Source organism: Toxotes jaculatrix, chromosome 10 (genome assembly GCF_017976425.1).
Source record: "Toxotes jaculatrix isolate fToxJac2 chromosome 10, fToxJac2.pri, whole genome shotgun sequence".
NCBI lineage: Eukaryota > Metazoa > Chordata > Actinopteri > Toxotidae > Toxotes > Toxotes jaculatrix.
This window is the reverse complement of record NC_054403.1, coordinates 14,796,447-14,808,858: the sequence shown is the minus strand read 5'-3', so window position 1 is coordinate 14,808,858 and position 12,412 is coordinate 14,796,447. Positions and strand designations below refer to the sequence as shown.

The 12,412-nt window shown below is 41.4% G+C and overlaps 4 protein-coding genes across 4 annotated transcripts; all 4 read right to left on the bottom strand.

The window, feature by feature from the left end:
- Window positions 1–26: 26 nt before the first annotated feature.
- Window positions 27–2,459, bottom strand: LOC121188113 (protocadherin alpha-8-like). The gene has a single exon (XM_041047687.1). It carries the CDS (start codon window positions 2,448–2,450, stop codon window positions 27–29), a length of 2,424 nt encoding a protein of 807 aa, XP_040903621.1. The 5' UTR covers window positions 2,451–2,459.
- Window positions 2,460–2,952: 493 nt separating this feature from the next.
- On the bottom strand, window positions 2,953–5,331 carry LOC121188112 (protocadherin alpha-8-like). Its single transcript, XM_041047686.1, has one exon. It carries the CDS (start codon window positions 5,329–5,331, stop codon window positions 2,953–2,955), a length of 2,379 nt encoding a protein of 792 aa, XP_040903620.1.
- Window positions 5,332–6,478: 1,147 nt separating this feature from the next.
- On the bottom strand, window positions 6,479–8,842 carry LOC121188111 (protocadherin alpha-8-like). Its single transcript, XM_041047684.1, has one exon. It carries the CDS (start codon window positions 8,840–8,842, stop codon window positions 6,479–6,481), a length of 2,364 nt encoding a protein of 787 aa, XP_040903618.1.
- A 941-nt stretch (window positions 8,843–9,783) lies between these two features.
- Window positions 9,784–12,156, bottom strand: LOC121188190 (protocadherin gamma-A11-like). Its single transcript, XM_041047803.1, has one exon. It carries the CDS (start codon window positions 12,151–12,153, stop codon window positions 9,784–9,786), a length of 2,370 nt encoding a protein of 789 aa, XP_040903737.1. The 5' UTR covers window positions 12,154–12,156.
- Between the last annotated feature and the right edge of the window lie 256 nt (window positions 12,157–12,412).

Below are 12,412 nucleotides of genomic sequence, written 5' to 3'. Positions count from 1 at the left end.
GATTTCAGCCCAATGGCTGAGGACGGTTATGACGAAAGTGATATTTGAAATACTCTAAACAGCAAATACAAATATTTACTCACCTCCTCAGATGTTCTCCTCCTGTCAGGAAGCACTAGTGTATTCGCGTGGCTGCCAGGGACTATAGTAGATCCTATACTCATTCTGGGTCCAACTAACATGTAGCGTTTGTCTCCAGATCTGTACTGGATGCTGTGACACAGTGTCCCATCATAATTAGTCTCTTGTAGATATTTAGAAGTATAGTCAGTGGACTTTGAGCACTGCATTGCAATCAGCACAATGATACTGATGAGAAAAAGCACAGACACTGAGCCCAAAGTTATCATCAGGTAAAAAGTCACGTTATCATCTTCATCTGCTTTTGCTGAACTTTTAACATCAGAAGCTGCAAAAGCCTCTTTGGGCTCCACAACTTTGACAATGACAGTAGCTGTTGCTGAGAGTGAGACGTTGCCATTGTCTTTGACCAGTACGAGCAGTTTGTGCTCAGCCTCGTCTGTCTCTGTGAATGAGCGAAGTGTTCTGATCTGTCCTGTGTAGCGGTCCAAAGCAAAGAGACTGTGGTCAGTAACTTCCTGCAGTGAAAAGAGTAACCAGCCGTTATATCCTATATCAGCGTCATAGGCTCTGACTTTAGTCACCAAGTGTCCTGCGTTGACATTGCGGGGAATCTCCTCCACACCTTCAGCAGAACCGTTAGAGCTGAGTGGATAGAGGATGACTGGAGCGTTGTCGTTCTGATCCAGAATGAACACGTTGACTGTGACGTTGCTGCTCAGTGACGGAGTTCCAGAATCTGACGCAACAACGTGGAACTGGAAAGTTTTCAGTGTTTCAAAGTCAAAACTTTTCAGCGCCATAATGTCTCCAGTTTCTGAGTTTATGTTTAGATTGATTGAATGGAGTTTAGTATTCTCTTTTCCATCTCTTAAAATATGATATGAAATGCGAGAATTGTCATCCTCGTCGCGGTCTGATGCCCTCACAGAAAACAGTGAAGCTCCTGGAGCGTTGTTCTCAGTCACATAGTATGTGTAAGGGCTCGCTGAAAACTCTGGGCTGTTATCATTCACATCTGATATAACGATAGTAATGCTTTTTTCAGACGACAGCGAAGGCACTCCTGCATCTTTTGCAACAATTGTAACATCATATATAGGCTGCTTTTCTCTATCCAGAGGCGATTTTGTGACTATAGAATACACGTTGTCTTGTGTTGAAGGAGATAATGTGAAGGGGACATCCTCATTAAATGAGCAAATAACTTTCCCGTTAAGACCAGAGTCCTTATCAGTAACACTGATTAAAGCCACAGTGGTCCCCAGTCTTGCATCTTCTGGTATTGCCTTTGAAAATGATGTAACCTCTATCTGCGGTGTGTTATCATTCAAATCAACAATATTCACCAACACACTTTTGTCTGTTCTGAAAGGAGCTGATCCTTTATCAGACGCCTGTATATCAATTTCATAACTTTCCTCTAATTCAAAGTCTATCAGCTCTTGGACAATTATGTCACCTGTATTCGGATCAACGCGAAAAAGTTCGCGTATTCTGCTATTCACATTATTGCCCAATGAATAGATAATCTCACCATTGGCTCCTTCATCTAAATCAGTTGCGTTCACTTTTATAACTGTTGTGCCAATTGGAGCATTTTCTTCCAAACGCACTGAGTATGTTTCTTCGTTGAAAACCGGCATATTATCATTGATGTCTAAGACGTCAACAGTGAGTTCAGCTGTTCCGGATTTGCTTGGTTTGCCTCCATCAATAGCTGTAAGAAGTAACTTATGACTTTTCTTTGTTTCCCTGTCCAGCGTCTTTACTAAAACTAATATGGGTATTTTTCCATCTTTTCCACGATCTTTGACTTCTAAACGAAAATGATCATTAGGACTAAGTTTGTACTCCTGGACCGAAAACTGACCAACATCAGGATCGTGTGCTGCTTGCAGCTGTAGTCGCAAGCCTGGTAAAGCTGACTCTGAAATTTCGAGACGGGATTCTTTCGCTGAGAAGCTGGGAGAGTGGTCGTTTACGTCCAGCACCTCCACGGTCACATAATGAATTTCAAGAGGGTTTTCCAGCACAGTTTTTAGATTGATCAAACACACGCTGCTCCGCTCACAAACCTTCTCCCTGTCAATCATTCGGTCAACATACAATATCCCATCGTTCTGGTTTACATGAAAAAACGACTCTGATGATGAACCCTCAACAATACGACATCCCCTCTCTTTCAGCGCGTTCATTTCTAATCCCAAATCCTTCGCTATATTCCCAACAACAGTTCCTTCTTTAAGTTCCTCGGCGATGGAATATCTGATGTGCGCCGAAGCTCTGCTCCACAGCAAAATTAACGAAACAATGAAAGCGATCCACCGCCATTGCTCTCTCAACGTTCCAGGTCCTTTCTTCTCCATACCTCGCAGATACACATAAATCTCAAAAATTCAGAGGAACGTTTCCTTTACAAAATCCAAAATAGATATACCTAGAATAATATGTATAGTTTGCAGTGTATTATCCAAATCGCAGATGCCGAATATTCGCTGTGAGTCTAAAGGATGCATTCAGTGCTAAAATGTGAAAACCCATCCCACAAAGGGGAGGACCCATATCTCTGACAAAAGGCTTCTCTTGAAACACTTTTCTGCTCAGATACTGACACCAAGTGATCACTTTCCAGATAGTTTGTTTCCCCATAAATATGAGAGTCGTTTGCTATTTTAAAATGATATTGACTTCACCGTAACACTAATATTGTGCACATACAATAAGTCGTGGCTTCATGAAACACACAGAGGTAAATGCTTCAGCACCTTGGACAGCTACACTTTCAATCAGAGTCACCCAAAAGCCCATTCCCCAAAGATTTATACTTTTAAATTTTAAGAAAATAAATGTATATCCCATTACCACAATTTAAGCCGTGAGAATAAACAATCTTACCTCCTCAGATGTTCTCCTCCTGTCAGGAAGCACTAGTGTATTCGCGTGGCTGCCAGGGACTATAGTAGATCCTATACTCATTCTGGGTCCAACTAACATGTAGTGTTTGTCTCCAGATCTGTACTGGATGCTGTGACACAGTGTCCCATCATAATTAGTCTCTTGTAGATATTTAGAAGTATAGTCAGTGGACTTTGAGCACTGCATTGCAATCAGCACAATGATACTGATGAGAAAAAGCACAGACACTGAGCCCAAAGTTATCATCAGGTAAAAAGTCACGTTATCATCTTCATCTGCTTTTGCTGAAGTTTTAACATCGGAAGCTGCAAAAGCCTCTTTGGGCTCCACAACTTTGACAATGACAGTAGCTGTTGCCGAGAGTGAGACGTTGCCATTGTCTTTGACCAGTACGAGCAGTTTGTGCTCAGCCTCGTCTGTCTCTGTGAATGAGCGAAGTGTTCTGATCTGTCCTGTGTAGCGGTCCAAAGCAAAGAGACTGTGGTCAGTAACTTCCTGCAGTGAAAAGAGTAACCAGCCGTTATATCCTATATCAGCGTCATAGGCTCTGACTTTAGTCACCAAGTGTCCTGCGTTGACATTGCGGGGAATCTCCTCCACACCTTCAGCAGAACCGTTAGAGCTGAGTGGATAGAGGATGACTGGAGCGTTGTCGTTCTGATCCAGAACGAACACGTTGACTGTGACGTTGCTGCTCAGTGACGGAGTTCCAGAATCTGACGCAACAACGTGGAACTGAAAAGTTTTCAGTGTTTCAAAGTCAAAACTTTTTAGTGCGGTGATGTGTCCATTATCAGGATTGACATTCAGGAAAGACAAAATGTCATTCTGACTCCCTTCTCTCACAATGTGATATGAAATAGCTGCATTGTCATTCAAGTCCTTGTCCGTTGCACTAACAGAGAATATCGACTTTCCACCAACGTTATTTTCTGACAGGTAAAACTGTAATGGATTTTGGGAGAAATGTGGACTGTTGTCGTTTACATCCGAAATCTGAATATTAAGAGTTTTAAAAGAGGATAAGGGAGGTTCACCACAATCTGTGGCTTTTATTGTTATTTCATACTGTGACACCTCCTCTCGATCTAAAAATCCCTTAGTGACAACTGAATATGTGTTTTCCTTATAGGAGGGCTTTAGTTCAAAAGGAACTTCCTCGGTTATGCTTGAAATTATTTTTCCGTTAATACCAGAGTCTTTATCCGTCACACTAACAAGTAAAATAACAGTGCCAGGCTTTGAGTCTTCAGACACTGTATTTGATAATGATGTCACGTCTATTTCCGGCGAGTTATCATTTACGTCTTTTATCTTTATAATGACTCTACACCTTCCTGTTAATGGAGGTTGCCCTTTATCAGATGCCTGAACATCTAGTTTATAAATCTCCGACTCCTCAAAGTCCAGTGACCCTTTCACTTTAATTTGTCCAGTTAAACTGTCCAATTCAAATAACTCGTAGACCTTACGTGCTAATGTTTTGCTGAGGCTGTACTCTATTTCCCCATTACTGCCTTCGTCTGGATCTGATGCATTCACTTTTGTAATAGCAGCGCCAACTGGAACATTTTCATATATTTCTATTTGATAAGTGTCCTGACTAAACATTGGACGATTATCATTACTATCAAGTACAGTAATGGAAACATTGAGTGTGCCTGATCTTTGCGGTTTACCTCCATCAACTGCTGTAACAAATAACAAGTGTTTATTCTTTTGCTCTCTGTCTAAGGACTTCTTCAGCACTAAAAATGGCATTTTATCTTCGTCGTTTTGACTAACTTCTATTTCAAAATGATCATTTGGTGTTAGTGTGTATGTACGGATAGAGTTAATTCCAGCGTCAGGATCACGAGCCGCATATAACTCGAATCGCGTTCCCGGAGATGAATGCTCTGCTATTTCAAATGTCTGTAGCTTTTCAGAAAAACTGGGGGAGTGATCATTTACATCAGTAATTTCTACAACTACATAGTGTACTTCCAACGGATTTTCAACAAGGACTTTCAGCTCCATTAAGCAAACACCACTGCCCTGACAAAGCTCCTCTCTGTCGATTTTCTTATGGACGTGTAAAGCACCGTTGTCTGGATTTACCTCGAAAAAAGCGTCTCTAGATCCAGACACAACACGGAAACGCCGATCAGCCAAAGATGTTTTGTCCAGGCCAAGATCTTTTGCAACATTTCCAACAACGGTTCCCTCTTTCACCTCCTCTGGTATAGAGTACCTCAATTCAGCCGCAGCCCGCTTTCCGAAAATCACCAATAAGAAAAAATGAAAAGCAAACCAATGGTCCTTTGCTCGAAATCGTCTTTTGCTCCCCATCGTATTCCAACAACACATATACACACAGGATCCTGTTTCTGCAGCAAATCAAATGAGTATATCCGACCCGTTTAGTATCGCGTGTTCAGAAAACACAGTACACCGTCTCATCCGACTCACACCCTTATATCAAATGTGTTCTCTGCTTCGAGGTACCAAACAAAAGCTTTGTTGGGGGAGGGACTAGGTCCTTATTGGCCAAAATAATGTAACAGTGACACCAAGAGGACAACATTTTAGACGATTAAAAGTCGTTTAAACGGCAGACCAGAGAGACTGTGAAAACCAGCAACACCACGGACACTTAAATACCACAGACAGGGCTCAGAGTCCTTAGAGCGATATACGTTGTTTGTTATTTCTCTGTCTTTGCCTCCCTTACACACAGAAACAAATCAAGGAAAATCAGCCTGAATCAGTGAAACGGTATACACAGCAAGGTTTTAAATAGCTACCACTCTTACTGTATGTGGCAATATAAATGAAGTATCAGAGAAGAAAACAGTACCAATGATTCACTGTGTATCTTAGCATTGCTCGAATACTTGTTCAAAACCAGTAAAGCCAGTGAACTTCAGCACCATGGACAGCAATGACAGGCGGACGGGTAGCTTTTTCTGTCTTAAAAACATTGTTTGTGTCCTTAATTACCAAACCTTTTGCACAGCGATGAGACATAACACCAATAAAAGTAGCTAACAGCATATCAGAGCAGGTAGGCATTGTTTAGAATTTGATTACAATTATAAATGGTCAATAACAAAGCTCTTTGCCCCCACATTGCCCCAAGAAGACCACCATTAAGTAAAGCATTTGGTTTTTGTATTCCATCAATGGGAGGAAAGATTTCATTATATAGAATTAAATGACTTGGAGAGTATACAGGTGCGTATAAAGGAGTCTGCAAGTGAGAGAAGCGAAGACAAAATTGTGCATCATACAACGATTCTTGCAAAAAGAAGCATGAAGCTGCAGTCAAACGTTATAGCCAACTGACAAACTGTTCTGTTCTTATGAAAACAAAGGACACAATAGCTTATGTCTCAAGCAAACTGGAGCATGGTTTAAACATGCTGAATCAGACAAGTCTACAATTCTCAAATAAGATCAGCCATACGTGAAAAGATATCACCAAACTTGTAAGATCTCAAAGTCTTACCTCTCCAGATGTTCTCCTTCTGTCAGGGAGCACTAGTGTATTCGCATGGCTGCCTGGGACTATAGTAGATCCTATACTCATTCTGGGTCCAACTAACATGTAGCGTTTGTCTCCAGACCTGTACTGGATGCTGTGACACAGTGTCCCATCATAATTAGTCTCTTGTAGATATTTAGAAGTATAGTCTGTGGACTTTGAGCACTGCATTGCAATCAGCACAATGATACTGATGAGAAAAAGCACAGACACTGAGCCCAAAGTTATCATCAGGTAAAAAGTCACGTTATCATCTTCATCTGCTTTTGCTGAACTTTTAACATCAGAAGCTGCAAAAGCCTCTTTGGGCTCCACAACTTTGACAATGACAGTAGCTGTTGCTGAGAGTGAGACGTTGCCATTGTCTTTGACCAGCACGAGCAGTTTGTGCTCAGCCTCGTCTGTCTCTGTGAATGAGCGAAGTGTTCTGATCTGTCCTGTGTAGCGGTCCAAAGCAAAGAGACTGTGGTCAGTAACTTCCTGCAGTGAAAAGAGTAACCAGCCGTTATATCCTATATCAGCGTCATAGGCTCTGACTTTAGTCACCAAGTGTCCTGCGTTGACATTGCGGGGAATCTCCTCCACACGTTCAGCAGAACCGTTAGAGCTGAGTGGATAGAGGATGACTGGAGCGTTGTCGTTCTGATCCAGAATGAACACGTTGACTGTGATGTTGCTGCTCAGTGACGGAGTTCCAGAATCTGACGCAACAACGTGGAACTGGAAAGTTTTCAGTGTTTCAAAGTCAAAACTTTTTAGCGCGGATATTTGTCCATTATCTGAATTTATATTGAGGAAAGATGACGTTATACCATTTTCACTCCCTCCTCTAACAATGTTATACGAAATAACAGCATTTTCATTCACATCATTGTCCGTTGCGCTTACAGAAAATATTGGCGCTCCAGGCACGTTATTTTCTACCAGGTAAAACTGCAAGGGATTTTTTTCGAAATGTGGACTATTGTCATTTACATCTGATATTTGAATGTTCAGAGTTTTAGAAGTAGATAAGGGAGGTTCACCACAGTCAGTGGCTTTTATTGTTATTTCATAATGTGACACCTCCTCTCGATCTAAAAATTCCTTAGTGACAACTGAATATATGTTTTCTTTATAGGAGGGTTTTAATTCAAAAGGGACGTCATCGATTATACGTAAAATTACTTTTCCATTAACACCAGAGTCTTTATCTGTTACACTAATGAGAGAGATGACAGTGCCAGGCTTTGAATCTTCGGAAACTGTATTCGACAATGATGTGACTTCTATTTCCGGCGAGTTATCATTGACGTCTTTTATCTTTATAATGACTCTACACCTTCCTGTTAATGGAGGTTGCCCTTTATCAGATGCCTGGACTTCTAGTTTATAAATCTCCGACTCCTCAAAGTCCAGTGACCCTTTCACTTTAATTTGTCCAGTTAAACTATCCAATTCAAATAACTCGTAGATTTTACGTGCTAATGTTTTGCTGAGACTGTACTCTATTTCCCCATTACTGCCTTCGTCTGGATCTGTTGCATTCACTTTTATGATAGCAGCGCCAACTGGAACATTTTCATATATTTCTATTTGATAAGTGTCCTGACTAAACATTGGACGATTATCATTACTATCAAGTACAGTAATGGAAACGTTGAGTGTGCCTGATCTTTGCGGTTTACCTCCATCAACTGCTGTAACAAATAACAAGTGTTTATTCTTTTGTTCTCTGTCTAAGGACTTCTTCAGCACTAAAAATGGTATTTTATCTTCATCGCTTTGACTAAGCTCTATTTCAAAATGATCATTTGGTGTTAATGTGTATGTACGGATAGAGTTAATTCCAGCGTCAGGATCACGGGCCGCATGTAACTCGAATCGCGTTCCCGGAGATGAATGCTCTGCTATTTCAAATGTCTGTAGCTTTTCAGAAAAACTGGGGGAGTGATCATTTACATCAGTAATTTCTATCACGACATGATGCATTTCCAAAGGGTTTTCGACTAAAATTTTAAGCTCCATTAAGCAAACACCACTGCCGTGGCAGAGCTCCTCCCGGTCGATTTTCTTATGAACCTGTAAAGCACCACTTTCCGGGTTTACCTCAAAAAATGTATCCTTAGATCCAGACACAACACGGAAACGTCGATCAGCCAAAGATGTTTTGTCCAGACCAAGATCTTTGGCAACATTTCCAACAACGGTTCCCTCTTTCACCTCCTCTGGAATAGAGTACCTCAATTCAGCCAGCGCCGGCTTTGCGAAAAACACCAGCAAACACAAATGAAAAGCAAACCAACAATAGTCACTCGATCCCCTTTTTCTCTCCATTGTTATCTAACAACATAGACACACAGGAACCTTTCCCTCGTATGATGAATTCTTTTTATCCGACCACCACACGGTCTCATCCGCCTCTCGTTCTTACATCAGATGTATCATCTGCTGTGAGGTACCAAACAAAAGCTTTTTTTCAGGGGAGGGACGACCTCTTTTATTGCCTCGTTAATGTTACAGTGACACCAAGAGGACAACATTTTATACTACTTGAAATTGTATTAAAGCATACTCTTTAATACAACGGCACAGTTATTTGTTTTGTTAACAAACCTATTTTGAGGGTTTAATATTAAAAACAATCCTTTCAAAAACACCTAAAGCTGTTTGAAGTAGCAGTATTTTATTCCCATAATCTAAACAGTTGAATCTACTACATTCCAATGCAAACTTATACCTCTGAAGAAGTATCACTCTATTACTGATATATTTCAGTACCTTGGACAGCGGCCACAGGTCTCCACCAAACTGATACCCTTAACTAAAGAGCTCTGTGGTCAAATATCCATCCAGCTGCAAGATACTCCAACAAATGCATAATAGCAACAGCAAATATAGGTTGGTTGGAAATGCAAGTAGCAGGGTGGTGTCAGAATCTGCACAAAAAAAGGCTACAGTTTCTGGTACTGTATGTCAGGTATTGAGACTATAGCAGGGTAAAACATATGAGCCAGGAGAACAGAAGTATCAAGGTGGGGGAGATCACTATTGTGCTCATTGGCAGACTCATAACTCTTGTAGTGGTCACAGCTGAACAGCACTAACTTTTGTGAAAAACAGAAAGGCAACATGTTGTGATGTTCATGTTGGTTGGAGATTCTACTGTTGATCATGGTCATTTTTATAAGAAGGTTTTGGACTTTTGTTTGTCCAAGTATGTATATCATTATAGGGCAAATAGAAGTGTTTGCTCGTAAAGGAAGCACAGCTTTTTTTTAAAGTCTTACCTCTATAGATGTTCTTCTCCTGTCAGGCATAACCAAGGTATTTGCATTGCTTCCAGGGACTATAGTAGATCCTATACTCATTCTGGGTCCAACTAACATGTAGCGTTTGTCTCCAGATCTGTACTGGATGCTGTGACACAGTGTCCCATCATAATTAGTCTCTTGTAGATATTTAGAAGTATAGTCAGTGGACTTTGAGCACTGCATTGCAATCAGCACAATGATACTGATGAGAAAAAGCACAGACACTGAGCCCAAAGTTATCATCAGGTAAAAAGTCACGTTATCATCTTCATCTGCTTTTGCTGAAGTTTTAACATCAGAAGCAGCAAAAGCCTCTTTGGGCTCCACAACTTTGACAATGACAGTAGCTGTTGCTGAGAGTGAGACGTTGCCATTGTCTTTGACCAGTACGAGCAGTTTGTGCTCAGCCTCGTCTGTCTCTGTGAATGAGCGAAGTGTTCTGATCTGTCCTGTGTAGCGGTCCAAAGCAAAGAGACTGTGGTCAGTAACTTCCTGCAGTGAAAAGAGTAACCAGCCGTTATATCCTATATCAGCGTCATAGGCTCTGACTTTAGTCACCAAGTGTCCTGCGTTGACATTGCGGGGAATCTCCTCCACACCTTCAGCAGAACCGTTAGAGCTGAGTGGATAGAGGATGACTGGAGCGTTGTCGTTCTGATCCAGAATGAACACGTTGACCGTGACGTTGCTGCTCAGTGACGGAGTTCCAGAATCTGACGCAACAACGTGGAACTGGAAAGTTTTCAGTGTTTCAAAGTCAAAACTTTTCAGCGCCATAATGTCTCCAGTTTCAGAGTTTATGTTAAGAAATGACGTCACTTTGTTTTCTTCTCTTCCATCTCTGAGAATATGATAGGATATCAGAGCATTGTCTCCTTCATCACGATCAGACGCGATTACAGAAAATATCGACACTCCTGGGGGGTTATTCTCACTGACATAAAAATTATATCGGCTCATTGAAAACTCAGGGCTTTTATCGTTTACATCGGATACAACAACTCTTAAAGTCTTTTCGGATGTTAACGCAGGTTCACCTGCATCTTTCGCGATTACTGTTACATCATACATGGATTGCTTTTCCCTGTCGAGCAGTGACTTTGTCACAACAGCGTACATGTTGTCCTGTATTGAAGGCGTTAGTGTGAAAGGTGCATCGCCTTTTACAAAGCTGATAACTTTTCCGTTCACGCCAGAATCCAGATCGGTGATACTAAGCAGTGCTACCGTCGTTCCTGGCCTAGAATCCTCAGATATTTTGTCGGACAGTGACGTTACGTCAATCACAGGTGCATTGTCATTTATGTCTTTAATATTTACAGTAACGCTTTTTTCCGTTCTAAAGGGAACAGCGCCGCTGTCAGATGCTTGGATATCTATCTCATAACTGTCATCCACTTCGTAGTCCAGTTGTCCTTTCACAGTTATTTCACCTGTGCTCGGGTCGACATCAAACAGTTCGCGCACTTTGCTATTTACATTTCCAAAAGAATAACTAACTTCGCCATTTAAACCTTCATCTAAATCAGTGGCGTTTACTCGTATGACTATAGTGCCAGTTGGTGAATTCTCGTTTATCTCTGCTGAATAGACATCTTTTGTAAACACTGGAGCATTGTCATTCACATCTAAAACATCTATTAATATCTCCATGGTACCTGATTTGGGAGGTTTACCCCCATCCAAGGCTGTCAGCAGCAGTTTATGGCTGCTAGATGCTTCTCTATCTAATGGGCTTTGTACTTGTAAAACAGGCACTTTTCCATCTTTCCCACGATCTTTCACTTCTAGCCGAAAATTATTATTTGGACTTAGTTTATACTGTTGAATTGAATTCGCACCGCCATCTGGATCGAGAGCAGCATGCAGCTGAAACCTCGTTCCGGGTAAAGTGGACTCTGAAATCTCTAGCCTTTTGTTGTTCTCTGGGAAAGAGGGCGAATGGTCGTTCACGTCTAACACTTCCACTGCAACATAATGGATCTCCAGTGGATTCTCTAGCACGCTTTTAAGGTTTATCAAACATACATTGGTCCGCTGGCATATTTCTTCTCGGTCAATGTTACGATTTACGTATAAGATCCCATCATTTTGGTTTACCTGGAAAAGGGATTCAGTGGAGCTAGAAACAATGCGAAATCCCCTCGCTTTTAATATATTTGGATCAATTCCCAGATCCTTCGCTATGTTCCCGACAGCGGTTCCTTCTTTGATTTCTTCCGATATAGAATATCTTATCTGTCCAGAGGCCTTGCCTAAAATCAAAGTCACAGCCAACACGAAGGCAACCCATTTCCTTCCTCGTCGCCAGGAGTCCTGTCCGCTTTGTTCCATTGTCCGATGTCAGTATACAGATCCAGCAAATACCAAGTGATCCAAGTACTGTTTACATGTCCATGAACGGAAGAAAAGAATTCGCGTCCTACAAAGTGCTCGGTTCGTATGGACGAGAAAATCGCTGAACAAAATCACAACCGGAGGATAATGGACTGCTCTCTGGAACGCTTCAGAGACAGTGTCACAGACCTACGCATACTGAACTGTGTGATGCGTATTTCTTGTTGTTTAGTGCCACCATGCGATGCTGTCACGA

What these genes read in the sequence shown, in the direction of transcription:
- LOC121188111 (XM_041047684.1), bottom strand. Translation starts at nt 8,842, where the DNA reads ATGGAGAGAAAAAGGGGATCGAGTGACTATTGTTGGTTTGCTTTTCAT.
- LOC121188112 (XM_041047686.1), bottom strand. Translation starts at nt 5,331, where the DNA reads ATGGGGAGCAAAAGACGATTTCGAGCAAAGGACCATTGGTTTGCTTTT.
- LOC121188190 (XM_041047803.1), bottom strand. Translation starts at nt 12,153, where the DNA reads ATGGAACAAAGCGGACAGGACTCCTGGCGACGAGGAAGGAAATGGGTT.
- LOC121188113 (XM_041047687.1), bottom strand. Translation starts at nt 2,450, where the DNA reads ATGGAGAAGAAAGGACCTGGAACGTTGAGAGAGCAATGGCGGTGGATC.